Source organism: Onychostruthus taczanowskii, unplaced genomic scaffold (assembly GCF_017590055.1).
Source record: "Onychostruthus taczanowskii isolate IOZ18803 unplaced genomic scaffold, ASM1759005v1 scaffold46, whole genome shotgun sequence".
Classification (NCBI taxonomy): Eukaryota; Metazoa; Chordata; class Aves; order Passeriformes; family Passeridae; genus Onychostruthus; species Onychostruthus taczanowskii.
In genome coordinates this window covers 1,511,900-1,538,541 of record NW_024502125.1, presented here as the reverse complement: position 1 = coordinate 1,538,541, position 26,642 = coordinate 1,511,900, and the positions used below count along the sequence as shown (strand labels likewise).

Here is a 26,642-nt window from a genome sequence, read left to right as displayed (position 1 = left end):
CTATTAAAAGTGCTCTTATAATTGCAAACTTACCCTGTAAACAGCCAGACTTGCTCTGCTTGAGCAGGCTGTGCTCAAGAGAAGCTGCTTGTAGCACTTTATGAATTCCTACATGCTGCCTGCCTGTATTTAATTGTATTGTGAATTCTTTGTAGTTTGGATTATGTTTTATATTGATATGGGCCTTGCACATTGGGCTCGGTGCCTGGAACCTCTATTCAAAGACTTTTTTTTTTTTTTAAAGCAATGCCTCACTGAATGCATGTGAATGTGAGCGTAAGTTTGTCTAGTGCACTGCAAAACCCTGTGCAAAGAAATAGGATGTACTGTGCAAAAAACTGCTAAGTCTCAACAGGCATCTCATGGGCTGGAATTCAAGAGAATGCTCCTATCCCAGTGATGGCGTTCCGGGTTTATGGCTATGTCTGAGAGAAAAATATAGCTTACTCTATTCCTTTTATTCTTTGTTTTCTAACAAAAGAAGGGGACGACTCTTGCTGGACTCTGAATCACAAAGATCAGTTTGTTGATTTGGCAATAATTTGCATTGTATCATCAGTCCTGAAATGACTTAAAGCAAAGTCACAAAAACCTGATTCAGTGGTTCTCTGTATGCTTTTTGAGTACGGGAATGGTTCACATTGGTACTGTGTTCTTTCTTTCAGGAAAGTTGTGGCATTATGAATAGATGGAGACGGGCATGTGGAAATGTCTGTAGTCAGTTCAGAGAAGTAGTAGCTGGCAAGTTTTCTTGTTGTACAGGTGAAAATTACTTGGATTCAGGTATATTGCAAGAGAACAGTGTGTTTTACAGTATTTGCATTCTTAACATCCACAACAATCCCTTTTGTATTTGTTTAAATGTACATTTGGAAAAATCTAGATTAAATACATTCTTTATCATTTTGTAGTCAGAGTTCTAGCTTGTTTGTTCAGTGCTGAAGAAAAAAAAATTCACTTTTTAGTCTTTAACTGTGCAGAAGGGGTGTAACAAGCTTAATGAAATTATTATTACTACTATTATTATTACTTTGGAAGTGCCCTGTCCGCCTTTGTCACTTGTGAATGAGGATTGTAGAATATATGATTGACCAAAGCCAAGAAGATAATGAAGTTAACTCAAATGTTCACTGTCAACTTGGAAGTGAAACCTTTCACAAAACTATTTGTAAGGTAAACTTCTCAAAAACCTTTTTACAATCACTCTTATTATTGCTGCTGTGCTGACAACATTGTTTCTGTAGCATCTGTTGTTCTGTAACAAGTCAGGTTGTTAAGGAGTTTGCTTAAGTTTGTTTTTACATGAAAAAGGAAAAAAAAAACTTTAAGACAAGGCTGTAAATAGCCTCATGCCATAGCTATGATGTTTAGGAAGTTCACTCAGTTTAACTTCTAACTAGGAGCATGGCAGATTTTACAAAGAGAAAAGGGAATGTAAAACACAGGTGCCATTAGAATACTCTGTGCCTCTCTTTAACTTGTCCCTTACTTCACTCATTAAGATTTCAAGCAGTTATTAGTCTCCATCTGAATTTCAGATTTTCCTGAAACAGCTGTTTGTAAACGGAAGTGATCCACTTGATCAGTTAGGGAAGCTTATCAGAAAGTTGAGGAGAAAATGTTCCTGTACATGGACTGGACCTTGCTGAGTTCTGGTTTGCTCTGGAATTTTTCCCAGTTTTGAAATGAGGTTGCTATTTTATTTTAAAACTGAACACCTCATATGCCCCATTTGAACTACATTTAAAAGTATGGAATGGAAAATTGCCTCTGGAGGTGTGGAAATTGTGCAATCTGGCGTTCTTGCTGTTATCCTGTAGAGACTTTATGCATATTGTTGTAAAATGTGATATTTCATCAGTTGCTTTCATCCAAGGTGCTGAAGCATCAGACAAAACCTGATTGAATCTAGAAAGACTTTTGTGATAAGTGAGGGAGTCACTTTTACAGACTGTGAAATTATATGACCTTGGCTCATTCTTTGAGATGACTGCAGTGGGAAGAGATCCAGTCTTCCTTTCCAGTCAGTGGGATGGCATCACGCTTTTGGGATATGGTCAGCTGGATGAACCTGCACCTGAATAATGTATATATAAGACAAAGAATGTGTGTAAATGCAAATGGTTTGGTTTAAATGTGAGCAATAGAGTCATTGTGAAGTGAGGCAGAAGACGAGTAGGAGCAAACCAGGTTTGCTTTCATGGTGAGGGCTGCGGTGCTGCTTCGCCTTCAGCAAGGGGGGTGTGGCCTGCTAGTCTTGCACATTGACTGGAATATTGAACCAGCACACAACACTTTGGTTTTGCTTGCAGCTTTGCTGTTTAACTGGTAGAAGACATGCCCCTTTTTCTCTAGAGACTGGAACTTCATCCAGAGTGAACCAAACCCACTGACCAACCTCTTCTGCAAGGCATTGAAACCTGTGTGTCAAAAATACTAAGACTATTTTTGATAACTTAAATGCATAGCTATACATAAGTCTAATTTTCTTTTGTATTGGAGATAGTCCAGTTTTCTTGTGTTTTACTGCTGTGGCATGCTGAGTAGACTGTTAGACACTTGTCTGTTTCTAGTATTCTGGTGTTTTAAAGGAACATTAGTATTAGGCTGAGTACTCTGCTGCTTGCCAAGCTTCTTTGTTGGAAGTATTATTGTCTCTTATGTTATTCTGATGTTGCACATCCATTGCCTAATGCACTTTGTTGATGGGATCGCTCTCTTTTTTTTTTTTTTTTTTTTTTTTTTTTAAGCTATTTATATTTGGCAATCTTTCAGGATCGACAAGAGGACAAAAAAAGTGCAGTTGCCTTGCCCAGACACATAGCTGGTTCATCCCTCCATGCTGTTCTGGATGAACTTGTATTTTAAACTGCAGAGATGCCTTGTGGTCCTGGGTGGTCTCCAAGTGATTGGAAAGATGGTAAAAAGTGCATTCTATTGTGGTAGTGGAAAATAGTGATACAAGATGAAAAAAATCCTTATATACCTGTGATTAAACTTGTGCATGGATGTGTTGTTTGATTCTGCTTCTCAGTGAAAGTACTGTTCGGTGTTCCAGGCTGATTTAAAAGAGCTCTGAGTTACAAACTCATGGCCTGCACAGTGCTTCTTTTTGTGCTGTTCTTGAGCTTCCAGGAAGTGCAAAATAATGAAGACTTTTAGAAATCTCTATTAGCAAAGGAACTAAGGTCTAAATAACTAGATCTGGAGCAGAAGTATGCTTTCACAGCTCTGCATTGTCATTAATATATCTTTGCCTATAATATCAACCTCCATTTTGCATTTGGTTCTGCAAACTCCTGCATATTGATTTAATGGAATTTGAATGAAAAATTTATAAATTTTTAAAGTTGAATTTATATAACAAGATCTGGTTGAAAAAAATCTTGTTAGATACTTTTGCTGATCAAGCCAGTTAATGTTTTTAGGTTTTGCTTTCATGCAAGCTCTTGAGGTTAGGCTGTCTTCTGAATACTGTCCATGTAACATTGTTGCCCATGCAGCCTTTTTCTTCAGTTTCTACAGGCCTTTGCCTGTTCTGGGTCACTGTGTCTGGATGTTTCCTCACTCTAATGCTTATAGGCAACCATGAATATTCCTATTCCTTAGAGTTTCTTGAGTTCTGACCTCCAAGTCTGTCACAAGAACCCTTTGAACGTCTGGCACTTCCATAGTCCTTGGAAGGGTATCTGCATAGCAAGAGGAGAAGAGTATTTTTGTAACTGCTGCTAGCACTGTGTGAAAGCCAAGGTGCTCCCATTCTTGTGTTCACCCCATGTGCCCAAGCTGTCAAACTGGATCTGCCTCCATTGGGTGAGTCATCTCAAAAGGAAAAGGTACTGGGGAAAGTTATCAGGCAAGTAGTGTAAGCAACACACAGGATGGCTGGAGTGGTACCCAAAAGCTTACTCAAATTTTGAACAGAATCAAATAGGGGTTTATAATGGGTTCCATGCATTCATCTCTGGATTCAACATATAATCATAATGCAAGTGGCTTCAGAATGAGCCTGTGGGGTAATTTCCTCCAGTTATCCTTAAACTTCAGATGCCTATTTGCTGTCCATTTCCATTCTCCAGCCCATTGTGATTCCTCCATTGAGTATAGGGTATAATAGAAACATCTGGCTTTTCTATTTCAGAAACGTGTAACTTTGGTCAGGGGTAAGTATAAGCTAATTAATTTTTTTTAAGTGGAGATCTTCTTTGGAAAATAAAAAATTGAGTGCCAGGAGAAATTGACTTTACTGCTCTGTTTAGTTGTTTTGACAAGAGAGATCTGTGTCTCCAAACAGTGGAATAATGTGCCTTCCTGGGTTGCCTGATACTAATACTCATGAGTGTGTTTCATAGTGATTAACCAAACCTTTCATCACGCTGAAGAATGCTAATTTAAACAACAACAACTTAAGTCCTGTATACCTCCCTGCATATCCCTCAGTGATTTGAAACTTCCAGCTGCAGCTGTATAAATTACCAGCTCTGAACTGGAAGGATTTGGGATGTGGCAGTGTAGTTGCTTCCTGGTGTGCTCCAAAAAGTACATGTGCCAAGACTGGACGTGGGAGCAGCAGCTTTTTAACGATACTGTCAGCATGCTTTCTTGGGTAGGAGGAGGGTTCTGAGAGTTTAGTTTAAAGAGCACTTAGGACATTTCCTTTAAAGTGGCTTTTGTCCCCCCCAGGTTCTGCCATCACCCGTCTCAGTGCCGCTGCTGCCCGTGTCACGCTTCCCCAGTTCACGTTGCTCTGTGCGGGTCACTGCCAAAGGTGCCAGCACAGCTGGTTCCCGTTCTCTTGGAAGAGCCTCCCAGGGAGGGTGCAGTTGCTGGTGTTTACAATGCTCAGCAGCATGTCCACTGTGCTGCATGGAAGCTTAAAAGGAGGGGGAGGGAAGGGAGGGTGTCAGTTCTTGGTCAGCTGCCTTTAAAATTTATGCCTGCCTACTGCAGTGCAAGCAAAATAGGAGCAGAAGGAACGCATTATTTTGCTGCCTAGGATATCGGCCCAGGACCCAGAGGGTGGGTAGGTTGAGCAAGTGCAAGGCAGTGGGAAACAATGGTAAAGCAAATTAGCTCACGTCAGCATGGGAGAGTGGTGTGGGAGCAGTCAACTACTGTAAATTGCTGCGTTAGAGGGTGTACAAAATAGTATGTTGCAACTCTGCACGGGTGTTATCAGTGTTACTACTTACTAATATTCTGAACCCAGCAAGGTTAGAGCTGGTGCAATAAAAATTCCATAAAATGGCATTGATTTTGCAATGTTGTTTTGCCATGGCAACTACAGTGACAAGAGCTGAGTCTATGCTATACACAAGATGTAACACAAGGTGGAAAAACACCTCTTCCTTTAATAATTATGAATATTTTCACTTTACTTGCTTACCTCTTCTTTCTTAAGGTGAATATTGCATTATTAAGGTAATTATTTACTTTTCTTTTTCTATCTCCTCTTCCTATAAAACTCTTTTCTGATGTGTTTTTGTTGTTACAAAGACAACTCCATCTACCTGTCTTTGTCTACTGCAAGTGAAAATTATGGTCCAATTTTTTATTTTTTTTCCCTCGTGCTGAATACCAACTGGTACATTGCCATTGATTACTTGGTTATGACATGTCTCTGGAAATAAAAAGGCTTGTCCGCTTTTTTTTCCATTGGCATTGGCTAGGTTAGCAAGATACTACATATGTCACGAGTCTTTTTCCCTTTTTTTGTAAGGAGTCTTCTCTGGAAGTTGAAGTTTAGCTCTGCTTTTCTGTTTCTGTTCAGCTTCCATGGAGTGACCCCCACTGTGACTATTTAATGACAATTTATGTTGTTGATCTACTAAGAGGTGGGTAAACACAAACCAAGTCCTTGGTAGCAAACTGTTTCTATTGTGATTAATTCAGTGTATGAGAGCCTTATATTCAGTTAACTCTAATGCATTAACTCTTACCTGTAAATTAGGGTAGACGATATGGTGGAGCCAACTCAGTGACTCAGCTTGCTGCTAGGAGAAGGGGACAGTCTCAGACATTAGACGTCTTTGATCCCTTTAATTCATAGTATTTAGCTGGCACTTGCACTCCCTCTCTCTTTTTAGAACTTACCTATAAACTGAGTATTAAAAATGTGCTTCCAAGGCAGCTTAAAAAACCCAGTCTGTTTTATCTTTTTCAGCACAGGTAAATAGCAGTCCTTACCCCTCTAGTTCAGTACAGAGTTTATTCTGTTTTGCTTGGTTACTGGTGATGATACTAATGATACACTTTAGAAGCACCAGAGCTGTAAGTAATTCTTACCTATCCTTATCAGAACTGTCTCTACTATAGCTGTTTGTAGAGGAAAAACAAACAGAATGGGTAAGAGCTCTGTATGTTAAGAAGATGTTGGCTTGTAGATGAATGAGCATGGAGCACATGGGGTATGAGTTAGCATGATTGTGCAGCACAGCTGAAAATAGTAGATTGTGTTACTGCTTTCTAGCCTTTAGTTCATGTTTTGTGAAGGTCTGCTTAAAATGACCTAAAGCTTAGTTGATCTGGTCTTTCAAGTAAATCTGAAATGCTGCTTTCCTAGTTGCACAGTAAGGTAAGGAGGAAACAGGAGAGTCTAAATCCTTTGGGAAAGGAGGATATTAACCTGGGTTGGATATGGCCCAGTTACTAGATCAATGCATTACCAAAGACCTTTGATAGGGGTAATGATATACCATTATCAAGTGGAAGTGAGGTTGCATTAAGAACCTTATTTTGACTTCTTAGTGAAAGTTGTTGTGCTGTGTGTGCCTCAGGAGTGACTGTGTACACAGGTCTAGGTGACCTTGTGAGCTGGTGTCACTGAGCTAGGATCAAACTCAAAGGAGCCAAGCGTAGGTTGTGCACTGGGGCACCAAGGAGAAGAGCTGTTCTAAGCTGTGTGAGGAGCCACTCATTGCAGCAGAGTAGGTAGGTGAGACTAGTTGGCTGAAGGATGGCTGACATTTAAATGCCCAATAAAGAGCTTTTGTTAAAGGCAGGGGAGCACTGAAAACGCTTGAAAACAAGTTGCAATCTTAGGAACTTTACCCCTGCTAATATTGTTTATTTTCTCTGAAACATTGGAAGTATGGGGAGAGAAAATTGGTGATGATCCAGTGATATCTGTGGTGCTCAAGTCCTAAGTGAAACTGAGAAGTTTTTCAGGGATGTGCCCAGAGTCTCATGCTTGATTCAACCTGATAAGTAGATTCAGACTTGCAAAGAAACTTCCTTCCAGGCCATGGTTGGAAGAACTATTTAGACTTGGTAAGTCTTTCTATGTGATGTACAAGATTAGTCCCTAGGATCATTTCACATGCATCCCTGCAACCTCAGGTGATATGTTTTAAGATATTTAAGATACTGGTGATGACAGCTCTTTTCCTGCCTTATTGTAGCACAATGTAATTTTTGTGGATTCACATCTCATCTTGTAGAGTGTCTCTGGTGGACAGTGTGATGACTTTTTGAGGTGGAGCATGTGAAGTGTTTGACTAGCCATCTAGAACAGGATTGTCTGTGAGTAGGTGGGACTGGATGATGATGTGGCCTCCCTACATGGCTTCATTATCAACTTAAAGGGATCTATGAGAGTTGTTATTAAAAAGACAGACAAGATACTTTTACAGTGATCCTTTAGCAAATGTCTGCAGATTATGACAACTCAGGGCAGAATTCAGTGGTCTTAATTTCTACCGAGGATGGGTCTCAAAAACAAAGCTGTTATTCCCACTTTTCTCCCTTTCTGTGGCATTTCACTTTGTGAGTTTTAATGTTTCCTTTGCACAAGCCAGTTCAGCCATTCAAGTCTGAGTTGACTGGGAAATAATAACTTTTTTTTTCTTTCTCAAAGCCTAAGCTTTAATTTGGATTGGTGAACTGCTGTGGCTTATCCTGCAGCTGCCTGGAGCAGACCCACTGGCTGTGATGCTGTGGGACTGGACTGCACAGGGAGCCTTCCTCATTCAGACACTGGTGGTTGGTTCAGTGTAGGTGCTCCAGGAGAGTGCCCATGTAATCCTGGCTGGGAGTTAGGTACAAAGCAGGGCTGTACTCCTGAAATTGTTCCCATAAGAAGAGGATTTTCCATGCCTGTTGTTACTGTTCAGCTTTGCTGTGAAGTCCTTAGTATCTGTTCTTTTAACAATTTATACAGAGGTATGGAAGCAAATACAAACTGGTCTTTGTTTTACACAGCAGCTGAGTGGGAAATCCATTGGACAGACAAAAAACCAGTGTGAAGTGTGGTTGAAATGAAACCTGTTTTCACTAGCTGTGCTACTTAGAGTACTTCGGTCACATAAGTGAATAACAGATTTGATGCTAGTTTAAAAAGCAAAGAAATAAAGAGGTGCTATGTAAAAAATTCAGTAAGAGTGACTACACAAGATAAGCATTAGATATCTTATTGAATAGTTCCAATGAGTAATTTTAGAATATGTTCTAATAAAGTTTCTAAAGCTCAGTAATCTGTTTTTAGGATGTCCACTGTCATCTAGCAGGGGCAGTGTTTATAAGCAATATTATCAAAGAGGAAAAAGCCATCTGATTTTAAGCAGGATGTAGCAAACTTGCATATGAGATGAATCTCTCACAAACTGGGCTGGATGGTTGAGAGAAGGCATAAAAATGGAAAAGGTGGCAGAAACTTTTCTCAGCAAAATCCATAACAACAGGTGACACCCAGCTAAAGTTTAAAACTTTGTTGCAGAACATAGGTGAGTAATCCGTGTAATATAATAGGCAGTTTGTAGTTACTTGCCATGTGACATAAGGGAGTAATGTAGTTAAAATAACTGCAATTATGTAACACACAGCCTTGGGAAATAGGAAGGGCAGAGCTGGTATTTCCCAGGTAAATCTTGAGATACCATCTGTGAAACGTCCTAATTTAATTACCTTCTGAACTTCAAGAGCAGAATTAACAACAGTATACAAAGTGATTCTGAAACATGAAAGTTTCATAATTGTGCCTGAATATGTAAGCCAGTATTACTGCCATTTCTTAAGCTATAATTTTGAAATCAGACCTGCATGTGTCAATGTTGCTGTAGGCTCTTTCCCTCTTCCAGTGGGGTCTGCAGGGTGGATGATCCTCCAGTCATCTCTGTCTTACTGGGCTAGGTGTGACACTCCAGAAGCTTTGTTTTTGAGACCCATCCTCGGTGGAAATTAGACCACTGAATTCTGCCCTGAGTTGGCATAATCTGCAGACATTTTCTAAAGGATCACTGTAAAAGTCTGTCTGTCTGTCTTTTTAATAACAAGCTTTTTTTCTCTAATGTATATTTTTAATGTTAAGTGTTTTAAGTTCACGCTGAATTGAAAATTGTTTTTTGGAGTGACAGAGCTTATATTAGATTGTTTCATTCTGGTGTTTTTTTTTGTTTGGGTTTTTTTTTGTTTGTTTGGGTTTTTTGTGTATTTTTTGGTGAAGTTCTTTATGTGCTTATTTTGTTTAGTAGCCATTTAACATAAGACAATTTTTGTAAAATTACTATTTAAAAGCAAATCTCGATATCTCTTTTGTTATTTAAAAACTATGTAGGGGGAGTAAATGAGCATAAAGAATGGCAAATATCTTTTATGTGGGTTAACCAAAGGAATGTGAGAAACTTCTTGTTCTCATTTAAAAATTAGGAATATTTGAGGCATACCAGTAATTCCCATTACAAAAAATCACTAATAGTTTTGTGAGCTAAGTGAACCGGAGCACTTCCAACAGGTTGTTTCCTTACCACTTGTCATTGTCAGACATTCTCATATGGTTTGCTGTAGTATTTGTGGCATTTTGTTGGTGTAAACAATCTTATCTGCCCTTCTCTCTCCAGTAAAGGTAATGGTCCAGCTTGGAACTGGTTCTGCCCAGCTGTATGCCTCAGCTCAGCTGCAGTTAGTGGGCTCTGCAGACAACCAGAGCACAGCAGATCACTTTGTTCTTTAACACAAACCTTTTCCTCCTTTGCCCCACTTACATCTCCTTTTCTTACAGCGGTGGAGACACATTTGTTTAACGATATCTTCAGAAATTATGCTGCTACACTGACTTGAACTTAGGTACACAGTATTATTTCCACTGAGAAAAAGAAAAGTAGTGCTTACTTCTTTTGAAGAGCTGAATATCTTGCATACAATTTTTAGGTGATTTTGAAAGTTGTTTTCCAACTGCATGTGTTTGAGAGGACTGTCTCTGTTATTTAGAACTTTTAAAGATGGCCAGATTACCTATATGACTGCATTTTTGAGTTTATGTAAATTGTTGGCAATATATTGTTTAAAATGACCCAATTTTGAAAATGAGTCTGCTTGTATTACCTAATTTTGAGAGAGTTTGGTAGAAACTGGACAATCTGTTGTGTATTTTAGTGGCATTTAAAAATTTTGTTATGAGCAGAAAGAGGAAAATTGGAAATAAAAGTGCTGATGTACTGATTCTGTAAGTACATTAGCCTGTAGGTAAATAAATGTATGTTTTCCTGACTGAACTAGGGCTATACAAATGCATAACAGGCAGATGAGTTCATAGTATGAAGAACTAAAACTGTGTATTTAACAAATGGCCTTCTCTGGCCCCAACTCTTTGACCCCTTAGGTGAACTCTTTCCAGTCTCTTAGAAGATAATTTCTGTAGCTTACTGCCAAATGTTTTGGAAGATTGCACTATGGTCAAAGCATTATCAGTTTACTTCTTAACAACACAGTCGTACTATAAAAAAACAGTCTTTCAGAAATGGTTTGGTTTTTTGCTGAAGCACAAGCTAGTTGTTTATCTTGTGTGTAGCACAAGCTGGTTGTTTAGCTTGTGTGTAGGTATGATTTCCTTTTTTTTTTCCACTCTTCCATGAAAAAAGCAGGTCTTGATCATATTATTTTCCAGTGTGTGTGAAGTAAGTGTAACAAGGTAAGACAAAATATTTTTCATGCTGCCAATAACTCTCCTTTTGTAGGTGGTTAACAAAAAATTATCCTAAGAACCTAACATTAATGTAAACTATTGTTCACAGAAGTGGATTTATGAAGGAAAACTGGGTAGCTAGGTAACAAAATAGGTGGAATTGTAAAATACATTGAAAGTGAAATAGTAATGTCATATATAAAAATTGGTTTTTAAATAAATCTTTTAACTGTAGGAAAGTTATGAACAGCACTGTCTTTCTTGCAGACATTATTTCTTAAATTAATTGGAGTTAACTTACTGTATTTTGCTTACCTTTAGATTCAGATTCAGGTCAGTCACTATTGAGTGGTGAGGCAGGAGCTGCTTTCTGTGTAAATCCTTCTCTCAAGTTACTGAATTCCAGAGTTACTGAGCTCCAGAAACTTTCAGAAGTTCAGTATCTGTGATGGAGTTGTTTCTTGCTTGACTGTGAACAGAAAATAAATCTTGAAGGCTGAGAGCCTCTTTTTGAGGACTGTTTTAAAGGAAGAGGAGCTGAGTGCTGGGGTTAGGAGACTTGGGACAAATCCCTCACCATCAGTATGGCAAGTGCCAGGTTCACTATTTTCATCATCTGCCTTTCTACTACAACTGCAAGAAATCTATTGAAAATAGTCAGATTCCAGATAAAAGTCTTGCACTTGGCCTCTCTGCCTAGCAGGTATTATGGTATAAGAGTTGTTATTTAAATGCTGACAGCACATTTGTCTGACTTCTGATGAAAAAATTAAAGTGGAGGAGTCAAGTGGGTAAATGTAAAGAATTGTCTATTTGTTCAAGTGGGTAAATGTGAAGAATTGTCTGTTTGTGGGTTTGCAGTTGTTGAATGACAACTGTAAGAGGGTGTCATAAGCAACACCCCAAGCCTGTTGTAGTGGGTTGACCCTGTCTGGGTGCCAGATGCCCACCAAAGCCTCTCTCTCACTCCCCTTCACAGCTGGACAGGGGAGAAAAAATACAACAAAGGGTTCATGGGTTAAGATAAGGACTGAGAAAGATCACTCTCCAAATACCATCACAGGCAGAACAGACTCAAATTAAAAGTAATAACTGAATTTATTACTAACTAAATCAGAGCATGACAATGAGAAGTAAAATGAGACCTGAAAACACCTTCCCCCTACCCTTCCCTCCTTCCTAGCTCTACCTTCTCCCCTAGAGTGGTGCATCGAGATGGGAATGGGGGTTGTGGTCAATTCATCCCATATCCCTATCACTGCTCAGGGAGAGGAGTCCTTCCCCTGCTCCAGCATGGAGCCTCCCCCATGGGAGACAGTTCTCCGTGAACTTCTCCAGTGTGAGTCCATCCCACAGGCAACAGTTCTCCATGAGCTTCTGCAATGTAGGTCACTCTTCCATGGGGTGCAGTCCTTCTGCCACAGCCTGCTCCAGTGTGGCCTTCTCTCTCCATGGGCTCACAGCTTCCTCTCAGGCATCCACCTGCTCCAGCATGGGTCTCCTCCAGGGACTGCAGGTGGATCTCTGCAACCCCAGAGCCCTCCATGAGCTGCAGGGGCACAGCTGCCTCACCATGGTCTTACCACGGGCTGCAGGGGAACCTCAGCTCTGGTGTCTGGAGCACCTCCTGTCTTTCCTTCTGCACTGACTTGGGTGTCTGCAGGGCAGGTCCTCTCATGTTCTCACTCTGCTCTTCTCTGGTGGCAATTACAACTGCACAAACATTGGGTGTTTTTTTTCTTCTCCTTACATCTGTTATCACAGAGGTGTTACCACCATTTCTATTTGGTCCAGCCTTAGCCAGTGACACCTACATCTTTGAAGCCAGCGGAAATTGGCTCTGCTGGACACTGAGGAAGCTTCTCAAAGGCTCTCACAGAAGCCACCCTGTAGCCCCCCCCACCACCACCACCTTGGCCATGCAAATGAAATGCACTGATATTATATGGCAATTGATTTAGTGCCAGAATCTACACTGAATTTTCTGGATTTTTAACAGCATGTTTTGAAGCAGATTCCTTGTTTAAGTATTTTAGTCTTGGTCAGCATGTTGAGCTAGCCTTTCTGAGTTCCAGTAATGTGAGGGTGGGAAAACTGGGTGGCAGTGAAATCATGAAGCTACTTTTGTTACCAAAGACCCAGTTAAATATAATATGATTGTTTGTACTCAGTGAATATATTTGTTGACAAATTGAGCCATGCTCTGCGCCTTTGGCAGAATTCTGTTATAGCCACTGCGTGAAGTACTTTCCGTTTGCCATGCCTTTTCTCTTGACAGACTGTTCTCATGTGTCTGAAACTGAAAGAATACTGGATTAAAAGGATAATTTATTGTAATTGGTCTAACAATTTAATACAATAGTTATTTATAAAGTAAACATTTTTAATGGCTCCTCCCCAGCGCCAGTTATGGCTGAATTGCTTGGCTGTCACAGTTGAGCACTCTGAAGTACCTGGCGTCCAGTCCAGGACAGGATTGGATTTGCATGTGTTTGATATCATCCATAGTTGGCTTATGGAGCAAGGTAACAATAATATTTAAAATTTGCCTCTACCCATACAATGCTTTCTCTCATGTGATTGCTAGCGTCAAATGCAAGAGTGCTCCTCATGTTTCCATTAGTAAAGAAAGAGGATGCCCCCTACTTCTTGTTTTGTCAGCACCTTTATCAGCATGGAGTGCTGAAGTAAATATTGTAATATAAATACAGGATGCATGAAAATGGTCAGAGTCAAGGCAGTGACATTGAATTGGGAAATGCTGATGCTGGAGGATTATATTTCTAGAAAATGTGAACTTAGACTTGCAGAGGGAATATTTTCCAAACCTGAAATTGGTAGTGGTTTAAGATATTCAGAGACACAGGACAGAAGTACAACCAGGAAAACAAGTGGGAAGCAAAATGAGAATGGAGATGAAGTATATCAGTTGAACTCTAAGGGAGGCAGGCTTGTCTGTGTTGCATCTTGCAATGAAGGGTGAGTGTAGTGTCTAAAAATTCCTGTGAAATGGCAGTGAACAGGATGTACTTGTAGAAGTGGAAATAAGGGTGAAATTGTTTTTCTGGACTGTTAAGGGGAAGATAAATGAGAAGATGATAGTGGGGAGATCTGAGGAGAGCGATGCATTACCCATGAGGGAAGAACTGGCTCTCTCAACCTCAGCTGGCTTAGCTGGAGGAGATGCAGAAGGGCTGCCAGAGGAAGGGAGCTGGTTATCAAGGTGTGCTGCAGCCTCAAATAGTAAATAAGTACTACTAATAAAGGTGAACACAGTGTGAAGATTGTGCCGGGGTATTGAGAGAATTCATATGGTAAAGTGAGACACTGAGTAGGTATGAGAAAAACAACATCAATTGTGCTGGCATATTTAAAAGGTATTTTCTAGGGGAAATGAGGCAAGGGAAGGGCTGATGAGTGCTTGATTGTAGAGCAAAATTCAGTAGTCATATAAGAATACTTCTCTGAAAAGTTTTACATAAGGAGGAGGTACTGCACGCAAAGTGGATGTGCTGGATAATTTTTGTGAGTTAATAGTGCTACCATTGGTACTATGGCATTCCATGATTCTGGTGTGGAAACAGCTGATTCATCAGAGTGGGATTTGCATACTAATTATAACATGGCTAATTATTGTATTTAAAAGGAGTATGCTGACATATTGGTACCTTTTCTCCTTCCCACATACCTTAGAAATACTTAAGATTCCTTTTTTCAATAATAAATGTTGCAAAGCTGAACTTCCTCGTATATCAGCAGCTTGGACTTTAAGTGGAAATGGTGATAAAAAATAATTTAAGCATCTGTTGTTTATTCATATTTACCTCTTAACTGTAATGGTTAACCACAGCACGGTTTCTTGAGATAACACTTTATGGCACGGAAGCACCTGGTTTGTATGTAGAGATTGCAAAATCATATTGTTGTGCATAACAGCTCTGCTATAAATTAGACCCAAGGATAGTGGGATGTGGCCAGCTAATGCTTCCTGATCTGTATTTAACATATGGTGCTCTGTTAGTCTTTTCTATTTTCTTACCACTCTGCTTCCTGAAAGTCTTTCTCAAAAAACTTCATTAATCTTTTTTTTATTGATAAAACCCGTATTTCTGTTTTGGCTTGTTTTCTGCAGGCAGCATCATAAAAATCAAGTGAAAATGGCCTTTAGCAATCTGACATCAAAGGCTATACTACTGTATGATGAATGGATTAAAGATGCTGGTGAGTCATTTAAATCTAAAACTTACTAAGTCCCAATAATTTTGAATAGCAATGTTTAGCTATGCTAGGTGTGTTGTTTATCAGCTTAGAAGTAGCTTTGTCATCTTGTGAATATTTGTAAGATTTGCCAGGTTACCTATTAACATGGCACTCTAGTTTCTGCATTTTAAAACAGGAAATAAACAAAACTCAGGTAGTTTATGGAATTAAAGTCAGAGTAAATAAAGTGCAGACAGTGATTCTCCTGTTAGTGTCTCTGGTTGCCTGAATATATAGTTTGAGTTTTTCCTATGGTGCTGAATGTATAGTTTTAACTCTTTCATTACCAAACAATTGCATTTTATCAGTTAATTAATGCACATTAATTAACTGATAAAATGCAATTGTTACTGCATTTTGCTTTTGCAAAATGAAAAAAAAAGCCCAAGCCCTGATAAATTTCAGTATTTTGAAATTAATCCTCAGAGTAATTAACTCTGTCACAGTGGTAATTTGAAAAGGGATGAGCGTCTCTTGTTGCAGTTAGTAAGGGATATTAATCACACTTTGATTTTATGTTGCCACTCTCTTATTCTGTTTGCTTATCAAAAGCTGAGAGAAGACCTCGGTTTTGGGATTAAGACCCATGAGTCTCAGTGTTTCTCACTGTGGTAGACAGATAGTGACAAGGATTAGCTAATTCCTAGAAAAAAAATGAGAAGTGGTTAAGGTTTGATAGGCAAGATTAGATTTATCTTTTCTAGCATAGCTGAGCACCACTTTTCTTGTTCTTGTAAAAGCACAGCCTGCAAGTGAGCAGAGAGTTTAATTAGTATGACTCATGGGATGAGGTGGATTGGGATGGAGTGAGCATTTATGCTGCAGTGTCCATGACTCCAGAACCTGAGCTGTCTCCATGCCCATCAGTGCTTGTATGTGGCATTTGGTATCATAGTGTTAGCGGTGGAACATGGTTTTCTCAGGATTAGTTTGGGAAAAACAGCGGGAAAGGTTTGGTAGGAGCAGGGCAAGGGTGGATACAACAAAAAAAGTTGTGGAGCGGTGGTGGCTCTCCTGCAGCACACTCGAGCAGATTCCTCATGCTGTGGGTCACAGTCCTCCTTGGTCTGTGGGCAGCAGCACTGGCACATCACAAGCTGTGAGCAGCATTGTAATGTGCTCTCCTCCTCAATCTGATTTATACTTCCAGTGGCTGTTAACCACATCAGAAGGTCTCATGGGTGAAAGCTTGCTTGAATGCTGTGGGTTGAAAAATTGGCTGACTTGAAACATTTGGCTATGAATTAAACGCTTGAAAAAATAACACTAGTTTTACCCTTAAAATGCAGCAACAAACCATGAAAGCAACAGTTTACTGAGTCAGTAGTTAAGTTTGGGATAATTCTGAACCAAGTCTTCCAAAAGTCAGTGTAAAAAAAATTTAAAGAAAATAAAAATTACATGGGGTTTGTGTCAGTTCACCTGCTTATGGAGAAATGTGGCAGTCTTTGGTGATCTGGGACTCTGTAATGAACCACAAAAGGGTGCAGTGAAATCATGGTGATGCTCAGATGAAATACCTACCAGCCTCAAGTGCAGGAAGAGGGAGTGGGGTGTGCTTAGGAGGAGATGCCTCTGCAATACAGCTCTCTGGCACAACGGTGGAATAACTTGCAACATTTGCTTGTTGAATTATAACTTGTTGTATGAAAGTGTGTGCTTTGTCGTGCTGTAAAGACAGAAAATCATGTCAGCCGTGATTCTGTGTCTCCTTTTCATGATATCTGAAGAAAGAAGCGCTGAATCCTACATGGGTTAAATCATGTTATCCAGTCAGTATAGATTTGTATCAGTATCATCTGAAACATGATAAGTGACAGAAAAACCTAGACCATCAGGAATTAAATGCTTTTCTGTAATTGTTTTAGTAAGTACTGTAGACATCTGATTTTTTTTTTTTCCCTCCCTCTACCCCCTCTAGATCCAAGACTGGAAGGCTGGCCACTCATGTCTTCACCTTTTCCAACAACTTTTATCATTGGAACCTACGTTTATTTTGTCACTTCCTTGGGACCCAGACTCATGGAAAATAAAAAACCTTTTGAACTCAGGCAGATCATGACGTTTTATAATTTTAGCGTGGTAGCCCTCTCTTTATATATGACTTATGAAGTAAGTACTATGTTTGTAATGTATTTATATATTTCATGTCTTTAACAACTAATTTTTAATAATTCTATTAATATAACTCCTACACTGCAATTCTCAAAAAATGTTATTGTCATGGCAGTAATTATCATCTTCCCAGCTGTATGCTAAACTTGTAATTGTTGGAAAAAGAGAATAAGTCATACCCAGAAAGAGAGAACATGAAACATTTTGTGTTTTTATATATAATTTTAAAAGTTTAAAGTTTTCATCATTTAAATTCTCTGTACTGCAGCAGGAAAAGCAGACAATATGCTTTTCTTAGTATTTTGTAATTGTTTCTGTCCTACTAGGTAATAATGTGATAACATGCCCTTAAGGGGAAGGAACAACCACTGATGTTTCAAACACTGTATAGAGAGTGTCTACTATGAAATAATCTTCAGTTAGATCTGCCTTTTAAATGACAGAAATCAATGACAGAGGTTAACAAAATCTAATTCAAAGTATTTTTATTCTTTAAATGAACAAACAAAACCCCTCTGAATAAAAAACCTCCAACCTCTACCCCCTGCTTTTCCCCCTAAGCCAAATTTCTTAGTATCTTTAACATTGATTTTCTCCACACTGCCAAAATAGCAAATTCTCTTTTTTTTTCAAAAGCAATGTTGAGATTTTGCTGCTGTTGGGTTTTACTTGTTTGTTGGGATTTGGTGGGCTTTGGGAGGGTTTATTGAAGGGTAGGTATTGATGGTATTGTGTGAATGACAGCCTTACAGGTTTGCTTGGTGAAGCATCACTGTGCTAGTACTGACCACGTGTGTGACTCCCAGGCTATGTGGCTATTTCAGGCTTGGCAAACTAGTAATAAAAAGCTGTCAGATTATTGTGCCAAATTGGCAGGCTATGTTCCTGTTAGCTTAATTTGCATGACTCTTATCACGAGTTACCGTGAACTACCTGACATTTCTTCTAAGCTCTCTAAAGGCACTGCAGCAGCAGCTACTTTGTGTCATGACTGTTGTGTGGCAAGTGGTGGGCAAAATGAACACTTTTGCTATTTGGCCTTTTTAAAAAAAAAAATTGCTGAATTTCCTTTTGGAATTTGGTTCCAAGTTTGGTTTTGATTATAAACCTCAGAAAAAAAAAAAACAAAAAACCAAAAAAACCACCAAGAAACACACAAAGAAATAGTAAAAGAAAAAAATTAAATTTCTATTAGTGTCTGACATTGGCATGATATTCAATAAGCCTGCTGTCAAGACTTCCATGTTACAATTTCATGAAAGATTGCATGGACAGAGTGTAACCCATTGAATTTCTGCTATTGTCTGGTGGTTAGCAAGAAGCTGATTCTTTCCCTTTTTGGAACCAAGTCATTTGGTGGGTGTTTTAGTGCTGGTGTTCTAAAAGAAAACTGTTTTTTTCAAGCAATCAGTTATTTCAGGAAGTTAAAAGGACTAAAACCTGCTTAATTTGGGAGAGGTGAAGCTCTTGCCATGCATGAGTGGATGGTGATAATGAGAAGCATCATGAAGATATAAAATACAGATGTCATAGTGGCTGGCAGTAGACTAAGCCAACTATAATACTAATATTGTTGCTCTTGTCCAAACTTTAATATATTCCAAGAGAAAAGATTATATTATATTTGGTAAATATAGTCCTGTGGTCATGTGCTCTCTCAGTTGTTCTCATCACTCATGTGAGTGGAAAACTAATTGAACCATGAAGTTTAACTACACAGAATTTTAGAGACTACGGTATGAAATATACATCATGCATATTGATTGTTCCTTGTCTGTAATGATAATTAGCAATGGCTTTCTGTTGTGCTGGTTTTGTTATAGTATCAAGATGCTGTGTTGTATTTTTTTTTTGTATTAAGATATTTAGCTGTGGTAGCAATTTTAAAAATAATTATATTTGGTTTTGTGGTCTTACTTACACAGTAAGTTGTTATTTAACACTGGTTTTGAGATGCATCTCTTTCTTCTCTTCAGTTACTAAAGCTGAAATAATGGGTGTAGGAAGAAAATTCTTGTCTATGGGTGTGGTCCTGGAATTAGAAATTCATTAATCTGCAACAGCAAAGGATTTTTGTGGTAGCTATCCCACACACAGGTAGATGATTGACAAAGTTGCTGATTTAAGGTGTTTTTAATATTGTTTTTCCCCTCCTGCTTAGTGATTGCAAAAGTAATCCAAAATTAATGAATTTTTCAAAAGACGTAAAGTTAATCTTTGCCCTTATTTTCCTCCAGTTTCTTATGTCAGGCTGGGCCACAGGATACTCGTTCCGGTGCGATATTGTTGACTACTCGAGGTCACCGACAGCTCTAAGAGTAAGTTGCCAAAGACAAAGGTGAATTGTTATCACAAAACAATAGAATGGTTTGGGGTGGAAGTGACCTTGTGAGATCATCTAGTTCCAACGCCCCTGATATGAGCAAGGACAACTTCTACTAGACCAGGTTGTTCAAAGTAGTGTGTTATACATATACTTTATTTTTAGAAATGCTTTTTGAACAACCTGCTTTTTGAATGCACTGTTGTAGAGTGGAATGCTCTAAATAGAAAATAACCTCTTGTGTAATGTAGAGCATGTGAGTTAACTGGAGGGTTGGTTGGTTGGTTGGGAGAAAGAAAGAGACAAGGAATGCATTGGCTTGTTTTTGTTTTTGTTGGTTTTAAAATTCCTTTAAGTTTAAAAAATGTTTTATGTTTTTAAAGAAAAAACAATCAAATTATACATTTAAATATTTCTGTCAACCTTGTAACATCACTTGGCCCAATACTTTCCTTTATATAGATACCCATTTGTTCTGCTATGACTTTTATGGTTTGACAATTTGATTTTTATTCTTGCAGATGGTGCGAACTTGTTGGCTTTACTTCTTTTCCAAGTTCATTGAATTATTAGACACTGTAAGTATTTGTAGCCTAATAAAAGCCTAAAAATTTCCTTTTCACAGCAGAAGAACTGGTGCTGTTCAGGGCTGAGGATATAAGTTGTTTTTTATTTAATCCTCCAATCTTCAATTATTAGAATATCATCATAGTGTTTACCCCTATTATCTCGTTCTATCTCATTGCCTTTTTACACTGCTCTACCTTCATCTTCAGGAAAAATGTTAATGAGGAAACAACACACCTTTAAATATTTAGGAAGACTGGATAACTTGTCTAACAGCTGAGTACACTAATCTGTTATGCTATATCAATGCTTGTCTCAACACTGCAGATAAAAAACAGTTGATCATGCTGAATATTTTTTTTCATATCATCTTCAGATTTTGTCTTCCCCATTCATATCATCAGCAGCTCTGAATGCAGGACAAAATTGCCATAACTACTTGCTCTAAATTCTGGAGATTGTCTTGAGTGTTGTGGCTATAGAGGTGTTTGATGTCAGGCTGGCACTCTAACCTGTTTCAAGCGAAGTCTGAGCAGTAATGCTTTCAAGCCGAACGCAGACCTCACTCACCACCAGCAGCCATTTCCCCACGACTGGCACCAGATAGGACTGACTGAAAATACCAGCTTCTGAGTGTTGGAATTAGCTGCAGTTTTTGCCCTATTGTTTGGGACAAAATAGTAGTGGTTCAGGAGCTGACTCATGAGCAGTGAGGATGTTCTACATCCTCTGGGCAAAGCTGGCTGTCTGACTTTTCATCTGCAAATGTTCATGATTCAACACTAGGAGATCTTACTGACTAAACCAAATGGAATGGTAATGGAAGTGTCAGGAATGCTAAAACTGGAAAATCCTGACAAGTATATTCCTCTATTTGGCTTTATTCCCCACAGGTTGTAGTGCTCCTTTTTAATTAGTCCTGAGCCTGGTTTTTAAAAAAAATTGTTTTGTTTGAATACAGGTACTAGGTACTTGTTTCTCATCAGCTTTTTTGTTTTATTGTAAAAGTAATTTCTTAGCTGTATTTAAATCAGCTGATTCCAAAAGTTTTCTCTGGCACACCAGACTTCTTTTCTTCTGTGTTTGTTTTCTTGCCATCTGATACTACCCTTTCCATGACCTGACTTCTTACATTTTTTTTTTTTTTCTGGCTTCCCTTAACATTTCCCTTGATGCCTGTCCTTTAAAATGAGGCCTGTCAATATCATTTAAGAATACCTGCATATATTCTGTACAATTTTAATATTTTCCAGTGGTAGCTAAGTCAGAGTTCATAATAAAGTGTTTTTTCCCTAACATAGTTTTTTCTACTGCTAGTCCTTCAGGTAATTTTCTCAAATGGCCTTTCATTAATAGTTCAAGGGAGTTAAAATCTGATGCTTGTAAAGATTTCTCAGTCCAAGCAAGTCCATCTTAAACTGTTTGTTGCACATGTAGGTGATGGCTTGACCTTTGACATTTGGTTTCTAAGCTTGCCTTGGCTTTTGAGATGTCACAGGTGGATTTTACTTATTGGTTTTAAGTTTTTTTGAAAACTAGTTTGCATAGCCAGCCAGTCACTTAGTTTTCCTTCCTCTCCCAACACTGTAACTGTGAAGAACTTTTAAATGCATAGTAATAAGCAACCAGCACTGATGTGTACATCTTTCTTTAAATATGTTGGACTTGATTATCTTCTGTAACATTCTGTTCATTAAAAATCTGTTTCAGATATTTTTTGTGCTGCGTAAGAAAAACAACCAAGTTACGTTCCTGCATGTCTTTCATCATTCCATCATGCCGTGGACCTGGTGGTTTGGAGTCAAATTTGCTGCAGGTATGGAGAGAGAGTGGAGTTTAGGTTGAACATATCTTCTGGTAGTGAAAGTTACCTATGGTAGATGAAAGAAAGAAAGAGAATTAAACACCTTGGAAGCATCAGTGTTCTTAAATTTAGACTTCTGCAGTATTTTTTGGAACAACTGAGATCACCATAATTATTTAAATGGGTGTGTATTATTCATTTTTTCCTATTTGACAGCATTTTTTTCAGTGTTGATTTCTTATGGGGAGAAGAGGTTCAGAGAAAAAAGTTGGGTCAAAGCAAAAAACATTAAATGAGAAAGAGAAGTCATTGAAAAATCGTAAGTGCTAGGGGAGATACACACCCTACAATGTTAGAAAGGAGTTCGAGGGGAGGACTACGTTCAATTTTTTTCCTGTTTGAGAAATTATTCAGTCTGTGTTGCAGTTATTCAGTCTTTGTTGCAGTTTGTTTTACTGGCTTTAGATAGCATGTGTGGGATTTATATACCTTTGATACTTCAGCTTTCACGAAACTACAGAAATATTTTTCTGGACCTTCTTTATTAAAGAAACATATTTGAATTGTTTTGAACTTAAATTCTTTGACCACTATGAGCTTACCTTCACATTTTCCTTTCCTGCTCATGTGTCTTTGCATGCATTTTCCTATGCCACTTTACCAGTGTGCAGCACTAATAAATACAACTTGCCATGAGAATAGTCTGAAAAGCACAGAGTGGAGAAATGCACAGGCATTTATTAATCCATTTCTGGGACAGCTTAGGCCTTTTTAGGAGTTTCTACTGAGAAATAGTGGGGTTTCATACATGTTTACCTAGAAATATGTTCTTTATTTCTTTTTTTGTCCCAGAAAATTGGTGATGAATTGATGAAGCGGTTGTTCCATTGCTTTTCAGTCTGATGTGTTAGTGTCTATTTTATGTCTGGTTTTTTCCTGGAGCGGTCCAGAAAGCACTCCAGAAAATTTGTACATCTTTTGAACCTTTCCAGTGTGCAGCTTTTCCTTGTGTATAAATGGATATACCTCTGTTGTATTTGTTGAGTTTCTGTTATTAGGAAAGTGCTGGATTGATTATGTGTGTCTCAAATCTTGCTGAGTGACTGGCATTAAGTTAATAATAAAACTGTGAATGGTTGTCTCAGCATACACCCCAGTGTGTTTATAGGTCTGCAAAGGGAAACCTGCAGCAAATAACAGTCCCTCCTCTTCAACCTTGAAAATTTTCCACTTATAGGTGATTAGCTTTCTCCTTTTTATCTGGATGTTGGATCAGTATACCAGCTACAGGCTTCTGATTTTGAATCAGATTCAAATTTCCCATGTGATAATTTGACAAATGCTTTCAGCAAAGTGTGTAAGAATTGTTTTGTCCTCTGCTAGTAATGGTCCCTCATATTTATGCAGAGCTGTGTGTATTCCAAAAACCCTATTGCTTATCTTTACATTTATCTTTCCAAATGCTGTTGTTTGATAAGTTTAATTTTTTTTCCAAGAATTACATTCCTGCTGATGTTTATCTTGTATTCAGTTTCATCATGCTTGTCCTTCTAAACAGCAGCATCTGTAAAGTTTGCAACCTGTTTGTAAAAAAACCATCAGTTATGGATGGGGATGCTGTTTTTTCTCTGATCTGATATAAATAGAGAATTATAAAATTATGCTTAGTGCTATTTTTTGGAGCATATTTTTGTAATTTTGTGTAGGTTCCTTTTTTCTCTGCTTTAGCTATTTATTTTTTCTTCTGCATATTCACTGCACATGCCAATAAAAGTATGTATATTTGAACTGTAAGAACGTTCAAATTATTTTTAAAAATACAAATAGCTAAGTTTCAAAGAAAGTTTGCAATCACAGCTGGAGGAGTCATGCCTTCTCAAGCTGGAAGATTAGTGTGAGCTACTAAAAACACAAAATATGTTTTATTTTTAATTGGAATGATTCTAAATGGGAAAATAGCACTCTTTTTCTCACTAAATGTCTCCTTTTATGTCATCTTGTTTTCTTTTTGATGATCATTGTTTTCATGTCCATGTTTCTTTTAAAAATACTTTGCTGTCTGCTGCTTCTTGGATCACTTTTACCTCTAATTTCTTGCATTCATTAAAATAAAGCTACTTTGAGCAGGATCTTGTAGCTTCATGGTCAATCCAATGAAAAAGTAAGTATTTCCTTACTTGAAATGCTCATGTGTTAACAGTTTGTCACAAATTTATCCCAAAATGGGCCCTACTTAAGTTTCCCTTTCACTGGAAGTGTGTTTTGAGATTGACAATGTATCTGTGAGACACTTGTCCACGATTATGAAAACTTACTGGCTGAAACTGTATTTCATTCCCTGTGAATCTACAAATCTGTATTGAGAAGAGACTTACTACTTATCCTCTACAACTTTTTGAAGTTCATCATGATGTCTAGAAAGGAGACAAAAACCAGGAGGAATTCTTTCTACCAACTTTTCTGTGTCTCTATCAAAATATAGGTTTTAATAAAAAATTTAAAAATGGACCCAAAGAACAAAAAATTCCACTAAAATGTTTTTATATGTAATTAGATCAGCTGGGTTTTACTGCTGTTTTGGGAATGCTTAAATAACCTTTTCTGAGACAAAAAACTGATGTGATCCATAAGAACTGGTATCAACCCAATTCAGGTAAAATACCTTGAAGATTAGTCAAAGTCTAGGTTTTGTGGTATGTTTTTCATACCCTGGCTCAAGACAATCTGCTAGGACCTCAGTGGCTTTTTCAATACCTCCTATAATACTGCTACTATGTTTTGTTTTTCTCCAGGTGGTTTAGGAACATTTCATGCTTTGCTGAACTGTATTGTGCATGTTGTCATGTACACTTACTACGGAATCTGTTCTTTGGGACCAGCCTATCATAAATATTTGTGGTGGAAAAAGTACATGACAACTATACAACTTGTGAGTAACTGTCTTTGACATAAGGACCTCTCAAAAACCTGATTCCAGCTAACATGAATTAAAAACAATAAATCTGTCCTTTCACTTATGCCCAAGTGTGGAGCTTACAGTTGGTATAAGATTTACTAATGTTTTAATTGAGGATAACAAAAGGTTTGAGCTCTCTACAGTAATATACTTATATCTGCTGATGTCAGCATTCACTGTAATCACAGATTTAGACAAAAAGGCTTTTCAGGTATGCAGTACTTGACAAATATATTTACAAGACTCAATACTTGTGTAAAAATTATTAAAATATAAATTTACACCAAGAACATATAATTAATATACAGAATACACATCTAACTAGTAACTACATGTAACATGTAGTAAGGAAAGGGAAAATGTATGTCTTTAGAACTTGATGTTCTTTCATAGAAAATGTTTGTGTTTGGAAAATTTACTTCTGTTTAATGCTCTCTCCAGAGCACTAAAACCCACTCTTGCAGTGTGGGTATATTAAGTGTTTTATCTGCTTTAGGTCACTTTCAAAAGGTTGCTCTTCGGAGTGCTTTTTCATGCCCGCTTCATTTAATAGGTGGATTTTCAGTATTCAGTTGCTGGCTAAGCAATTGGCTTAGAATGAGCAAAGATAAGGAGGAGGTAAAGGAGCAGCCTGTCTGCTTGCACCAGGGCTGGTTTTGGTAGAATAGTTCATGTAACCATGTGCAACTCTGAACAATGTAGCCTGAATATTTATAACTTGGTCTTTTTGACCTAGAGGCACTACTAGTGGACTTTTAACTTAGAGTTCATGTGGAGTGTATTTTTTCACATCCTAGTGTGTAGGGAAGGTGGGTTCCCCTCAAACTCTTGAAACATTCCCATTTTTTCAGGTCTCATGTTTATTTCCTGCCCTCCTCCCCCCAGCTAATTTTTCTAAAGGAGCCTCCCATTTGTCACTGGACAAACACTGTCTGCCTCCTTCCTTTTTATCTGAACTGCCCAGGGTAGAATCCTATTCTACTACTGTGAGTTTTTTAGTTTGTCCCAGGACTTCTCTTCCTTTTTATGTAAACCTGTTTTTCAGTGGAATAATATTTTGGGGAGATGGACTACAAAGGTGCATCTGTGTCATATTAGGAACTTGTATGGTTGTCCCTGTTCCTCCCTGCTTTCCACCCACTCCACCCCTACTATCTGTTTTTCAGCAAACAAGCTATGCTGAAATTTTTTAAACTTGTGTAGTAAGATTGTAATTTATTTTAAAAGTACTTATTTTCTTCATCTTTTCCCTCCAGGTCCAGTTTATTATGATAACAGTCCATATAGGACAAATCTACATCATGGATGATTGTCCATACCAGTATCCAATTTTCATGTTTATTATCTGGCTTTACGGCTCCATGTTTTTAGTCTTGTTTCTCCACTTCTGGTACCATGCTTACACGAAGGGACAAAGACTGCCAAAAATGGCAAGAAATGGCATCAGCAAAGATCAGTGAAACAAATTCTTGTCATTAAAACCAAAGAAGTGTATATGTCAAAGGGGAAACTTGCACTACTTGACAATCAAGATGTTTAGGTGCGCACACTACATGGTGTATATTTTGTATGTTTTCTTCCAAAACAGAATTTGTATTTTTACCGTAAGTTATTTGGGATTCAGAACATGGGAGTGGGGAAGAACTGCGGATCTCTGATTAAAAAAGAATGAGATCTCTGTCTAGAAAATGCACAAAAATAAAGATAATTGGAAAAACTA

General features: G+C 38.1%; 1 protein-coding gene across 3 annotated transcripts in view; it reads left to right on the top strand.

Moving 5' to 3' along the window:
• ELOVL7 (ELOVL fatty acid elongase 7) overlaps window positions 1–26,642 on the top strand; it is a 31,547-nt gene extending 4,905 nt beyond the window's left edge. For all 3 annotated transcript variants that reach the window (XM_041414617.1, XM_041414616.1, XM_041414618.1), the window contains exons 2-8: window positions 15,030–15,118; window positions 17,079–17,269; window positions 19,510–19,590; window positions 20,117–20,173; window positions 21,873–21,978; window positions 24,759–24,895; window positions 26,179–26,642. In XM_041414617.1, the coding sequence (XP_041270551.1) occupies window positions 15,055–15,118; window positions 17,079–17,269; window positions 19,510–19,590; window positions 20,117–20,173; window positions 21,873–21,978; window positions 24,759–24,895; window positions 26,179–26,382 (840 nt within the window). In that variant the 5' untranslated portion in view covers window positions 15,030–15,054 and the 3' untranslated portion in view covers window positions 26,383–26,642. The remainder of the gene's footprint in view (window positions 1–15,029; window positions 15,119–17,078; window positions 17,270–19,509; window positions 19,591–20,116; window positions 20,174–21,872; window positions 21,979–24,758; window positions 24,896–26,178) is intronic.